This window comes from Anser cygnoides, chromosome 3 (genome assembly GCF_040182565.1).
Source record: "Anser cygnoides isolate HZ-2024a breed goose chromosome 3, Taihu_goose_T2T_genome, whole genome shotgun sequence".
Classification (NCBI taxonomy): Eukaryota; Metazoa; Chordata; class Aves; order Anseriformes; family Anatidae; genus Anser; species Anser cygnoides.
In genome coordinates this window covers 60,553,181-60,567,043 of record NC_089875.1, presented here as the reverse complement: position 1 = coordinate 60,567,043, position 13,863 = coordinate 60,553,181, and the positions used below count along the sequence as shown (strand labels likewise).

Sequence of the window (13,863 nt, the reverse complement as noted above, 5' to 3'; positions counted from 1 at the left end):
TGAAGCACTCTGCTCCTGTGTCAACATAACTGGATGAATTTCTCCCAAGCATGAGGGGCCACATTTTGGTATCAAATTCTCACTGTCTTACAGGTGTTCCTTTCCTTTTGGTACATCATTGTATCTCCCTTGTTCATACCCCAGAGTTTTCTGTGCTATGCTCACAAAACTGACTTGACATGCTTCTGACTGAAGAGCAGCTCTACAAAGTTGTCAGAGCGCTCAAGACACGGGAAGGCGATGAAGGACGTTAAGCTCTTGGTAATTATTTAACCTGCATTTTTACACTTCACAGACTACAGGTTTCAGTCCGTAGACCCCAGTGAGCCAGGAAGACTGTACCGAAAGCAACATTACACCTGCATCAGGCAGGTAGCGCGTAAAGGGGAAAAAGATCACACAGAACTCCCTGCAGGAGCCGCGTGTAACTCTTTTGTGAAGACATCACTGGAAAGCTGTCTTCACCACTAAAAGCGGCAGCTGCTTACTCACCCAAAGCACACTCCGCAAGAGACATCCACTGATGCCATCAGCAAGGAAGTCCCAGAGCAACTCATTTACTTTATTACGTAAGAAAGAAATGCAGAGCCAAGTTTTCCACATGGGCATCTAGTACCGAAATTAGAGTGTACGCTTCTTGTGGGATCTGAAAGAGTGCTGATTCCCACTGATTTCAAATGAGCCAGTCTGTGGGAAATCTCTAAGCCCCACGCTGCATCTAAACGTATCCTAAAGGTTATTCATAAAAGCGGGCATGATTTAGGACAGAATTCAGCTCTGGCTTGCCATTGTTACTGGTTGATCAGCAGCTCTTCATAACCGAACCGAGGATTATAGCCACTCCAATCAAGGAATAAATTCAGTTCTCAGAGGAAAAAATATAATATACAATAAAAAGAAGCAGCCTGTGCTTGTATCTCAAGCTTAGCCCGAGGATCATTTTCTCCTGGAATACAAACAATTCAAGCTTCTTACAGGTATTTACCTGTCAGTGATTATCAGAAGATTCCCCAGTTATCAAAACAGATTGCACTGTCAGCTGTCACACACGTGTTCTGCTGCACAAAGCCTTCACTGACTGCTTATGCCCATCTCCTTCCAATAAACGTATTTCTGAGTGTACCTGTAGCACTGAAAATAAACCCCCAGAGAGGCCATACAAAATAAGCAGCAGGAGACCACAGCGAACAGGAGATGTTCTCGGACGATGTGAAGCAGGGAGCCTATTATGAAAGGCAAGAACCCCAGAAACAATTTCATTCTTATTAAACGTACATGTGCAAAATCCATACTGTTGCTGAGCCTTTGAGGTTTTTTAGTTTTTTTGGTTATAGCATACACATACAACTGGCAGATCACCTACGCATGAAAATCCCGAAGTTCTGAGCAGCGACAGTTCCAAAGGGCTGGAGACAAAAGGAACAAGTTTTAAACAACCAGCACCACAGAATACTCTTAAAACTCGGCTCTTCTCTACTGAGGGAGAAAAGAAAAACTGACAAAACTGAAGCTTTCCCTTCATTAACTTGATTTTTCCTGCCTATTATTCTCTTAAATTACTGGGACAACGGCATTAAATGATGTATTAGGGTCTCTCCTATTTTTAGCTAGTCCTTTAGGCTTTTACACGATTTGTTTCACTCTGCTTTAGCTTGTTCCATACGGCTTTTTGTTACTGTGCTGCTGAGGTGCTCCAGCCAGAGGAGGAGCTTCACAGGCCTGTTGCTTACTGACGCAGACGGCCTCATCAGGGAGGTGAGGACAGGTGGCAGCAGTCATGCCCTGACAAAATTCACGATCAAGGGATATGGGCCAGGCAGAGCAAAGTTAAGACCTCTGGATTTAGGAAAGCAAACTTTCACCTTTAAGGAACTGGTTTAAGGAACCGGTGAATGCAGTTCAGTGGGAAACTGCCTTCAAGGACACGGGACCTGGAAAGCATTGCCTCTGAAGAGAGGTTGGAAGAGCTGGGCTTGCTTAGCCTGGAGAAGAGATAGCTACGGGGAGACCTCACCGCAGTCTTTTAATACTTAAAGCGGACTTGCAGGAAAGAGGGTGAAAGACTTTTCACCAAGGACCTACAGTGAGAGGTCAAGGGATAATGGTTTCATATTGAAAGAGGATAGATTTAAGTAGGATATTAGATTTTTTTTATTATTATTATTTTTAACCACAAGGTTGATTAGGCAGTGGAACATGTTGCCCAAAGGGGCCGTGCATGCCCCATTCTTAGGGGTGATCAAACCCAGGTTGGATGGGGTTTGGGGCAACCTGGTGTGGTTGTGTCCCTACTTCTGGCAGAGACTGGGGGCACAGGAGGACACTGGATGATCTTTTAAAGGTCCCTTTCACGCCAAACCAGTCTGATTCTTTACATTAGAAACTGACTAAAAAGAGAAGTCAAATTCTTATAATGGCTGTGGTAGATTCAGGAGTCACTTCTGCAGGACACACCCTGTTCAGAGCTACAGAAACACAAACTGCAGGAGGAGGAAAGAAAATAAAAAGGTTTCCTTCTGTGTTTCTCTCAAAAACCACTTACCTAGCTTCACTCAGCCCCTTTTCCATTGGGGAATATACTTTCATGATGCTCTCTCACCTAGATGTCTCACAATGAGTTTTACATCTCTACCGTATTTTAAGAGACCCGAACAATTTCATAACCCGCATTTTTCCTCACACTTTAATACATAGCACATAATATTTAAGAACTAGTGCTATTACCTTGATGCACCTAGCAGAGAAGGTACCATTTCAGAAGACAATAACTTCTAATAATCCATCAGAAGTCTGAACGTGGACCATCTATCTTAGTGTCTCACCGGTATCGCTGGGAGGTTTAGTCAATAAGCACTGCAAGAGCACACCCTTAGTATTATTTACATTATAGAGGTGGTTGGGAACTCCCAGCCCCATCGGGGTTTCTGTGCCCAGATGACACCCAAGCCAGATGCTCTGCAAGGCACCATCTTCCTCAGCCTGGGGAAGGCCGGTGGAAGCTCCTGCCGCACAGCAGAGCCGCACGCTGCTACGGCAGGCCAGTCACCAAGTCTGAAAGAGAACCCAGCTCTCACGGGTTGAAATTTCCAGTGTTGCCTCCTAACAGAGCCTAGAGCTCAATATCCGCAGTCAAAAGCTCTGTAACCCACCCTTCTCTGAACCCCATTTAATTGTGACAATATACTCTACACATGCAGACACAAAGCTTCTGTATTCGTAATACCTCACCACTGACATATCTATCTCGAGAGCATGGCTATAATCTGTGTACCCTCTGCATTATTAATCTGCATTTCTTGCTCCACCTCATCACTTGCAACACAGCGCTGCTGAAATGCAAAGCTCTTTCAGCATGAATTCCACTGACGGTGGTGGTAGATTTTTTTTTTTAAAGTAGTTGCTCTCACCTCTGAAGAATGATGCATCAGGATAATTTCTTCAGCTACGTAATGAGAACCATCATTCCCAACAGGGACTTTCCAGTCATGATGCTACAGAAAGGGCAGCGGTGATTCAGCAGCACTGAGAGGTACAAGGAGGGAGTGCCCAAGCAGTAAGTTAAGTGATGGATGCAAGTGCTGCATAATCACAGAAAGAACATACAGCATTTCAAGTGTCTGACGAAACTCAGTGAAGTGAAAAAATAATAATCAGGAAGTACAGCAAGTAAGTTACTGAGCAAACTAAGCGTTCTAAGAGACAACATGAATTAGAAAAAAACTTTGTCTGCAGTTTGTCTCTCTGTGGGACCATTTTTCTTGGTCCTACATAAAGCTAACTTAGTAGGAAGCGTATGTCTTTTGTTTTTTAACTGGGGAATACATTTAAGTCAACTGCTTGAAACAAGAACGCTAGTTCTGAAAATAATAACTCTTGAGTTTAAGTTGAGAGTCTGTGTTGGTGTGTCACAAAGCCATAAATCACTTTAAGAACAATTTAGCATCATGGAATCTAGCGTACTTAAAGAAAAATAGGAAGAAACTGCAGGAAGGCAACCGAGCCCTGGTTCTGCTTTATTTCACTTCTGTGTGCCTCCAAGTGTTTATAAATGCACAATCTACACAAGCTCTGTAAAGTATGCAGAAGGAGTTCAGATGTAGAACCTCATCTAAACAAAGCTCCCTTTTACACAAGTGACTGTACTGGCTCTCTGAGGATTGTCATTTTGTCAGCCAAGATGCCCCCCAAGCACACCACACTGTATGTTTTTAAGCCCACTGAGCTGACACTTGTGAGAAACAATTGACAGCGAATTCCAGAAACAATGAGAACAACCTGAATCCATTTTATTATCTGTTATTTGATGAATGCTGGTTTAGTCAAGCATTACTGTTAGAGGGAATTATCTCAGTAGCCCTCCACAGAAGCGGCAGTACAAAGTAACATCACGAGGGCCACCAACCCATGAAACCTGAGCATAAGAAGTTGAAGAAGAGGGAATGCTCTAGTATAACACAATATAAAGGCTAAGGGAGATAAGTGTATGACAAGTACATCAGTCAAGTTGCTTAGCTTGAGAACCATCTTAAAAACAAGCAATTACAGATTAGAAAACCCAGATCCTCCTCAGTCACCAAGTACACGATCTCTTATCTTCCATCAGTCCCTCTCAGACTGTACACAAAGTCAGAATGCTTGGTATCATACTGCTGACAAATTACCCATCTTCCAAAAAAAATTAATCTTGCAAGGCAGACAAGGAGGAAGAACACACACCTGAAAATAGTAAACAAATGATCCCTGTGTCCATGCACTAGAAGTAGTCAATGCAAGTTGCTTCAAAAGAGGGTGCAATGTACTTCAGAGTAAGACTAATTTCCAATGAAGTTTCTCTTTGGTTCCTCAAGGCGTATCCAATCTCCCCCCAAAACACAAGATTAACCTCTCCAAGAAGAGAGAGCACAGCTTTAGAGTGCTGTAGTGTACAGGTCATCCCAGACACCTGCGTGCACTAATTATCCCAGCTTTGACTCTTGTACACTACTTGTTTTGCTAGTCAGCTGAACACTCATCCCTAACTTACCCTGCACTTTAAAATTGATGCAATTTCTAAAAGCGTCAGATTACAAATCACATGAAACATTTCTGTCAACTTGGCAAAAAAATCTGCCTCAACCTAAAAGCCTCTGTGAAGAATTCACCTCAATTTAGAGCACCTTCCTCTCCTGAAGGGCTGACCCAGATTGCTGATTCATGTTAATTTTTGCTTTTATGATATTTGTTCCTTTTTTTTAAACACTGTTCAGCCAGCCCTGGATGTATTTGTATAATACAAAATGACCAGTTAAGGATCTGCACAAGAAGCAAATCATCCTAACTACAGTTGCCTAAAAAAATCAATGAAAAAAATGAATTGCTTACATAAACCAAAGAAACTAAGTAATCTATACTCATTTATGGCTCAGGTTTCAAAAAATAAAAACAACGGGATATGAATATCAAGTCATTATAATGTGGAAAAATATCCTTTAATAGTAATGTATTCAACTTTCAGAACACAGCACTGTACATAGACTTCTCTACTGTATTTTGGCATCTCTCTGACTCTTTAAACATTCTTGAACCCTTTAGGAATTATGCTGGATTTCAGAGACCTGTAATTCAACTGCAAGAGCTCAACACAACTGAGAAAAAAAACACTGTCTTTATGGAAAAAAACAGCCCCGAGACAGCTGGCCAACCCCATATGCACTGAGTTCTGCAAGAAATTGAACTAATTTTTCCCTTTTTCACCTTACTGCTTCTAAGTGGTGGGAAGTGTATGAAATGTTCCAACAGTTACTAAGGCTGATTCCACACTTGCTTCTCATGAGGCTTTTTTTTTTTTTTAAAATCAGACTTTAAACCATGCACGACAAAGTGCTAGAATAGGCTAATTCTTAATATTTGGTGCTTGAATGGTTCCATTATACTTAGCTAAGACCTACTCACTGTTCGTATGTATTTCTAATTATGTCTCAGCATTTAAGCACCATCACTTGACGGAAGCCAGCTGAAGAAGATTATTAGCAGGCTAATCCAAATTTAGACAGGATGATGAGTATTTACATCTGAGATTAGATTTTTTTTTTATTTAATACTTCCCAAAGTTCTCTTCCAAGCAGTGAAAGGTATGAAGTGAGCCATCAGAGATCACCAAGAGTTCAGACTACATTATACAAAGCACAAAGAAGGCATTAGGAAAGGGAAGGCTTGATAATGGGCAGATAAAGTTATACTGCATCTACAGCCTCTCTCCCCCTCCCCCAAATCCCAGTTCATTTGTACACATTACAAGAGTTGAGAGATTTGTTGTTTTTATCTCATTCAAATGCAGTAATTAGCTCCATCCCATCGCATCATTCCTTACTCTCATGACTTAATTGCCCTTTACACAGAGTCTAGTAAGACTCAGTACCTTGAATGAAACCAATTAACCATTACGTAAATTGAAAGTCATTTTACTGTTAAATTCTTACTTGATGTTCAGCCATGCTGTACATGTAACGCACTACATTTTTTTAAATAGTGGAGTGTGCAGATATTCTTCACCTTATCACTAACATCTTTGATCACTGAAAGCACATAGCAAGAGAAAGGACGAGAAGGGAAATTGGGAAGGAGTTTATATTTATTTGCCATCTACAAATGCTTCCCTTCCATCCCAGTGGAAGGCAACTAAAACAAAAAACAAACTGTGGAATAAATACACCCTTCGTGACCATTTCATTTTGTTCCCTACACTGCTCCCCGTTTGCATTTTTCAGCTTACATAGCTTCTACTCTTTAATGTTTTTCTGTTCCTAACCTGGGAGCCTTTTTTTTTTTTTCTGAAGAACAACTAGTTCTTAAAAATATATATTGGATGCAGAAATGTGAAAGGAATAAAGAAACAAACATGAAAACCCACAGATCCCTCTAGACCTAAGTTCCAGCCTCACAGTCAACACCACAACATAGCTTTTAGGCATCAGCTCACACAGCACAGAACGTATCGTGAGCAGACAAACTTTTATGTCCTCCTCTTTGCAGTACAGAGTTTGCTGAAAATCCAGTGAAAAAAGAAATGTTATATTACATAAGCGTGCAGTTATGTAGTGCTAGACGCCAGACGCCTACTGCCAGAATTAGAAGGGGCCCACTTCAAGTCAAATCTCCCATTACAAGAAAAGCCTTTGTGAAATATGGAGACCCCGCCTATTGTACAGATCAGTCTGAAAATTAATGAACGTGAGAGGCACACGAACATCACAGATAATTCAGCTCCGTGAGCCTCACTAGGATACACCTTCCACAACAGGGACGAAATGAGACTCTCAGGTTGTACCTGTCCTACAGTTAAGAGGTACTGAGGCTCTTAAAATCTGAAGTCTCTCTTAGCAGTAATGTAGAGAGTATAACATCTGTAATGAAGCTCTGTATCCTTCCTATTTCTGTCTGTGAGCACAGCTCCTCTGACGTTTGATGACATTACCTCTAAGGCCACAGATCTCTAAGAAATGCAAGGTAAGACGTGCCCATATGCTGCGGAGCCATCCAGCTCAGGAACCTGAAAGCAGTAGCCCATGAAGCAAAGCGTTCAGTGTTTCAGTGCATATGCACGTCCACGCTGGTGAGTCTTGCATGAAGAGGGCAGACAGTCCAGACATTTCTTTTTTTTTTTTTTCTTCCTCTCTGCTCCCCAGGAGAGGAGGAAGCTACAGCCAAAACTTTTTAAATGCTCACTTGCTAAAGTATTTCATGCACGTAGAGACATACCACAAAATAAGCTTCGAGTTGCAGGTCAAATCAAATTCCTGCGTCTAATTTTTTAAATGGCAAAGAGACATTAATTTAGTACCGTAACTTTAGCTTTACGAAGTCTTTACCGGCCTAGTAAGCAGGGGGGGTTAACTCTAAGTTTACCACATATATCTGTTAATAAATAACTAAAAAAAAAAAAATCAGGAGAAACTTTCTGGCTGTTACTTTTAAGCATGGGCCCAGGTAGATCATGACAGGCAACCTCGCGTGACCCTGCCCTGAAACGAAGGCGTTACAGTTCTACTGCTGCCAGGGCGGGCCAGCCGGGGTAGGCGGCTGCAGCGCGGGGCATCCCCGCCGCCCTGCCATCCACCCCCCAGCAGCGCTTTAATGGCAACCAACCCCCGAAGCGCCGGCTCCCCTGCTGCAGGGCCAGCAGGAAGGCGCTGCCGGGCCACCGGGCTCACGCCGCAGCCACTTTCCCCAACTCCCGGGGCCTCGCAGCCCCCCCCCCCCCCCCCCCGTCGGCACCGACTCGCATCCCTGCTTCGTCGCGGCGGCCGGGGGGAAGGCCAGCAGCACCCGCGGTCCTGGCGGCCCCCCTCTCACCTGCGTTGTAGAAGCGGTCCAGCACGGCGGTCTCGCCGAAGTCCAGCTTGCCGAAGTGCAGCGTCTCCAGCGTGGCGCCCACCACGTCGCACGCCTCCCGCAGGCTCTGCAGGGCGCCGCTCTCCGCCGCCAGCAGCGGCCCCTGGCTCGCCTCGTTGATCACGTAGGTGACCGCCGTCCGACGCCCTTGGCCCTTGGCCCTCGCCGCGATGCCGGTGCCGGCCCCGTCGTCGCCCCACGGCTCGGGCTGGAGGCTGCGGGCGCCGCCGTCGGCCCCTTGCCCCCGCCGGCCGAGCCCCTCCTCGGCGCCGCCGCCGCCGCCGGCCGGAGGGCCGGGCACCGAGAAGCTGACGGTCCCCTCGCCGCCGTCGCTCATCCCTGCGGAGCCGCCACCGCGCCGCCCGCCCGCCCCGGGCCGCCCTGCGCGCTCCTGCCCGGCTGCTCAAGCGGGGAGCGGCGGGGCCGGGGCTCGGGGCTCCCCCGCGGGGCTAGCGGGGGCTGCCGGAGGCGAGGGGACGAGAGCCGGCGCCCGCCTCCGGCACCATCGCTTCTCCCGAGCACCTGCGGGGCCACGCGGCGAGCCGGCCCCCGGCGGGCGGGCGGGCGGGCGGGCGGGCGGGCAGCCTTCCTCCTCCTCCTCCTCGCCGCCCCGGGGAGCTCCCTCGCTCGCCGGCTCTTCCCCCAGCCGCCCGGGCGCAGGAACCACTTGTGGGCAGGCTCCCCGGCGCCCCCGGTTTAGCGGAGCGGCAGCTGCACGGCGACTGGAGGCCGGGCGGGGGCGGCCCCAGCGCCGCGCTCCTCCCTCCGGGGCCGCTCCCGAGCCGCCCTCTCGCTGCCCGGGGGCGGCCCCGGGAAGGGCGGGCGGCGGGGCCGGGTCGGGCCCCTCAGGGCTGGGGCTCGGTTGTTCGGCGGTGCTGGGGCCCGGGGATCCTGTGCGGCTTAGGGCGGCGGGAGGCGCCGTGGTGGTGGGAGCCTCACGGCGGGGTTTGTTTGTGGGGTAGCCGTCGAGGGAGGGGTCCTCTGAGGAGGTCCTTTGGGATTTGGAATAACGTGTGACGCGAGGTGTGAGCGCCTCAAGCCCTCGGGCTGTCTGCAGGCCTAGAGCGAATCCCTGAGAAATGCGAAGTGGGTCTGGGGAGGAAATGAAGTGCAGAGCTCTACGCTGTTTCTGGAGCGAAACAGAGTGAAATCAGTTTATTTGTTCATTTATTTATTTGACCGGGCATTCTGTTAAGTAGATACAGGAGAAACGTAAAACCTTGGATCACCTAGGTTGGAAAATACGTTCAAGATCATCACGTCCATCAACCTGGCCTACTGAGTGACGCCCCTGAACCACATCCCTTAGTGCCACATCTACGCAGCTTTTAAATACCTCCAGGGATGGAGACACCCCACCTCCCTGGGCAGCCCATTCCAATGCCAAACCACCCCTTCCATGAAGAAATTCTTCCTGATACCTGATCTAAACCTCCCCTGGTGCAACCTGAGGCTGTTTTCTCATGTCCTATCACTTGTCGCTTGAGACAAGGCACTGACACCCTCCTGACTGCAACCAACCAACACCACCCTTGCTGCAACATGGAGCTAAATAGCACTCTATATATTCAGAATTATGTTAATATGGCATATCAATAGGTCCATCCTATTACAATTGATTTTGTGGAGGCAAATCAACTTGCTGGCATTAGCTGTTCCTATACCATTGTTTTCCATGACTGCTGTAGGAAGAGGATAAATTCTGGAATAATCAGGGAAAATTAGTCACTGTGGTACCTTCAGTAGCTCTGCTTGTGTTTGCGTTGATCAGTCCCCATTTTCAATGAGATATGCCTGGCATTTGCTTCTGCTGATAAGGAATGGGTAAATGGGGTGGGAAGATGACGAGCAAACGAAAGACTAATTTACAGGGGAAAGTTAATATTTGCTAATCTGCAATATACAGTAGGTTATTGTTTCTTGCTACAGTCAGAATGGCAATCAGTGTTTTCCTAAATAAAGTAGTTTTCCACAAAACACAGAATCAGTGTTAATCCATTCAGCATTGAAGTTACATCACCTTACAGGAAGCAAGAACAATATGTCTCTGTTGTTCTCTAGAACAACCCATGTTTGTCAAGTGCAGAAGGAAGTCCCGGACTGAAAGAAGACGGAAGAAGCATGCTATTCTACTTAGCGTTGCTGCCTTGTGAGGCCTGCTTCATTATTAGTACTGTGTCCATTCCAAATTCAAGACAGTTGTTCTATTGATTTGGCCGGGAGTGAGGATGAGGCCTAAACTGAAAAGAAATAAAGTAACAAAAATTCAGATTAATCTGGAATAACCCACACAAATTGTCCTTGTGTTTATATAGGAAAAGCATATCTCTTAATCTGTTAACTCTTTGAAGTGAGCAATCAGGTTTTTAGGAGTTCTTCTGTATGAATCTTTGAATAAACGATGATGATAATCATTCAAAGTTTATTTATTTATTTTTTTAATCAGCATAATATCCCATTTATTATCAGAAATATGTATACCTTGTTCACTTGTTACTCAAGTGCTGTGCAATTAACATCTTTAGCACCAGATGGTTTGCATATAATTACAATTCAGTATTGCCCTGTTCCTGCTCTGCCTGTTGCAAGGACAAAAACTTGCAACAAGCAGTTAGCTGTAAATTTGTTGAAATAATTCCCTCTCTCCCTTCCATGTTTTTATAGCTATACAACATTGGTCTCTAGATTTAAGTAATTATAGTTCTAAAGCTATATCCCAGAATCCAAGAACTTTCCAGTCTTATTAGTTTTAAATATAAATGCAATTTTTGTGAAAAAAACAGCACGTTATATGCCAAAGACTTGATTAAGCTACTCAAACTAGTGTTAACAAGATCCAAGAAAAAAGAAAAAGCATTTTGATTTAGAGAAATGAAATTTGAAGCCTATGCACAATTATCAGAACTCTGTCCAAGTTATATATTTTTCATGTATTCTGGCCATCAGTGTCCAGTTCAGGGAGAAAAATGGTACAAGACTAACTCTGCATTTTGAATTTTCTTGATAGTATTGGAGATTGATAGAATGGACCAAAATATATTGCTATAGGAATTTGCAAAAGTAAAGTCCAGTATGCTTCAGTTATGGGTGTAACAAATAAAATAAAATAAAATAAAATAAAATAAAATAAAATAAAATAAACTTGCAGATACAAAAATCCAAATGGGATGTACTCAAAAGTACATAAAATAATCCTTTTTCCATGAGCTTTAGGCCTGAACTCTTACAAGCAAATAGAAATGGTTAAACTGAAATAATAATAATAAAAAATTCCTAATAATTGTTATAAAAAAGTTAGACTAAGCCTATCCCTGCAGACAATCAGAAGTAGCCTTTATGTTCAATATAGAAAAGGCGGTGTTTTGTTATGGGGGAGCCAGCTGCTGATCTTTAAAAATGGTAGCTCTGTGATTAAGATAAACATTTAGAGCAATATTTAAGTACCAAGGGACAGGTAAATAAACTGGTGTTCACCGTGCATGGGTGCAGCTGCTCATGTAACAGTAACAGCATGGGGAATTATAACTTACCGAATTATTGCATGGTGCATATAATGACACTCAGCAAAAACTGCCGGAGCAATGTGGATATGTCACTGGGCATGGATATTTCTTGAAGGCCCTTTATTGTGACTATGGTGAAGGGAAAAATATGTGCTGTTCTTGCCTTCATACTTTTTTTTCCCTTTTTTTGTTTTTTCCACACAGCAAGTCTCACACTTCTTTATAAATCTCATCATCTTTCTTCCTCTGCTCCAATGTTTTTTCCTCCTCTCAGTTCTTTTGTTGTTTTAAACTTCCTGAAGCATCTCCATGCTAGTAGGCTCTTCCTTCCAGCTCCCACTAACCTCACTTTCCCTGTCTGACACTGTGAGACTTTTCCCTTCACATCCATTCCTGCAGCCGCTGTGGTTTCTTCAATTTCTTTGTTTTCACTCCTGCCTGTATTCTAACCTTATCGCAAACCTTGGGATACTAAATGCTTTTCTTAAAGCTTCAACTCATACAGCCTTATGATTATGTGGAAATTTCAGCTGAGGAAATGATAGATGTGTGCCTGTAGCAGAAGAGAGATCGGTGTCCTGAGAAGACGCTGAACTGGATGTAGGGATATTGCTGTAGGCATCTCAACCTCCCGTTCTAGCACCAGCAAGGGGTATGATTATGAGCTCTGCTCAGAGAATTGACTGCAGTATAAGCAGAGCATACTAAGCAAGCCGAAATCAATTCACTGAAGTGATGCTGCCTTAGGAAAAACATCTCGGTGTACTTGGGGAGTGTTTTCTGCAGCGCTGGGCTCTCGGTTGTTGCGTGGAGCACGGCTGCCATCTAACGGTACGTTCTGGTTTGTGTGGGACTCGGAAAGAGGGATGGCAGCACTCCGGTTTCAATAGCTGCCTGAAAATCGCTACTGTCACTGGTTGCCCCTCATGCTTCTTGAACTTACCTGCCCAGGGCCTTACGAGGAAATAGTCATGTTTCACAGCTTGTAAAATAGCTTTTATTTCTGCCTATGCAAATACTCTTATTCGCCATAGTATTTTTCTTCTAAGGGCCTTCAAAACCTGAATTTACATGCTCGTCTGTGGAAAAAAAATATTTAGGGAGCTAGTCCTTCCCTCAGGACTTCCTCGTAACCTTCTGCCTGCTCCCTGATCTTTAGTGTCTACAAAAACTCTTCTAATCTGTCTTTAAAACAAAGTTGGGCCACTGATAAGGACTGTTTCCTGTTGATATAACCTCTGCAGAATTTCGTTGATAACAAAAGATAACTGGACCTGAAAATGCACTTGATGAAACCCTTCCGATTCTCGGATGTATCAGTGATAACTTGTCTGTAGAGTAATTGGACTTCCCACCACCAAGCACTTGAAAACAGAACAATACCTTACAAAAGGCCATGCCCAAATTTATTTACTGCACCGCCGCGGTGGGTATGTGTCTTCTCAAATGTTGTTCTTGGCATCCCAGGCACAGAGGACAATTACTTTCAAAACACTTCCTCAGAAGACTGGCTTTTAATTTCCGTTTTGAAGAAATCCATTAATTTTAATGTACAGGCTAAACTGGTGGAATTTCACCTGGAGCAGCCAATTCAATAAGCTATTCCTCTGCCCCAGGGTTAAGTAGTCTGATTTCATATGATGTCTGGCAATAAATTAAGCCTATAAATCGCTAGTTGTGAGGATTTGGGAGCTGCTATGAAGTTTTCTGCTTATTAGATAACCCAGAGGATGCATTAAATTGAGCTTTGCTTGTGCTGAATTTGGATTAATTTTATTGCAAAGTCCTGGAGATTGTTTGATAAACCTATTTGTTTTCATTTTTACTATGATATCAAAGGATTCAGTGATCTGCATTTGAATGCCAGTTTAAGGAATTAGACATTCCCGTGGCTTTAGTAGTCTTTGTAGATTTTAGTTTTAAATATAAGGTTGGCAGGAATAGCAGGAATACATAACTAAACTCCAAGCTCAACTTCGATTACATCATC

General features: G+C 44.4%; 1 protein-coding gene across 1 annotated transcript in view; it reads right to left on the bottom strand.

Moving 5' to 3' along the window:
* The window catches only part of MAP3K5 (mitogen-activated protein kinase kinase kinase 5), a 101,479-nt gene extending 92,634 nt beyond the window's left edge, over positions 1-8,845 (bottom strand). Inside the window, exon 1 of the mRNA XM_048075713.2 lies at positions 8,332-8,845. Within this exon, the coding sequence (XP_047931670.2) occupies positions 8,332-8,707 (376 nt within the window). The 5' untranslated portion in view covers positions 8,708-8,845. The remainder of the gene's footprint in view (positions 1-8,331) is intronic.
* Between the last annotated feature and the right edge of the window lie 5,018 nt (positions 8,846-13,863).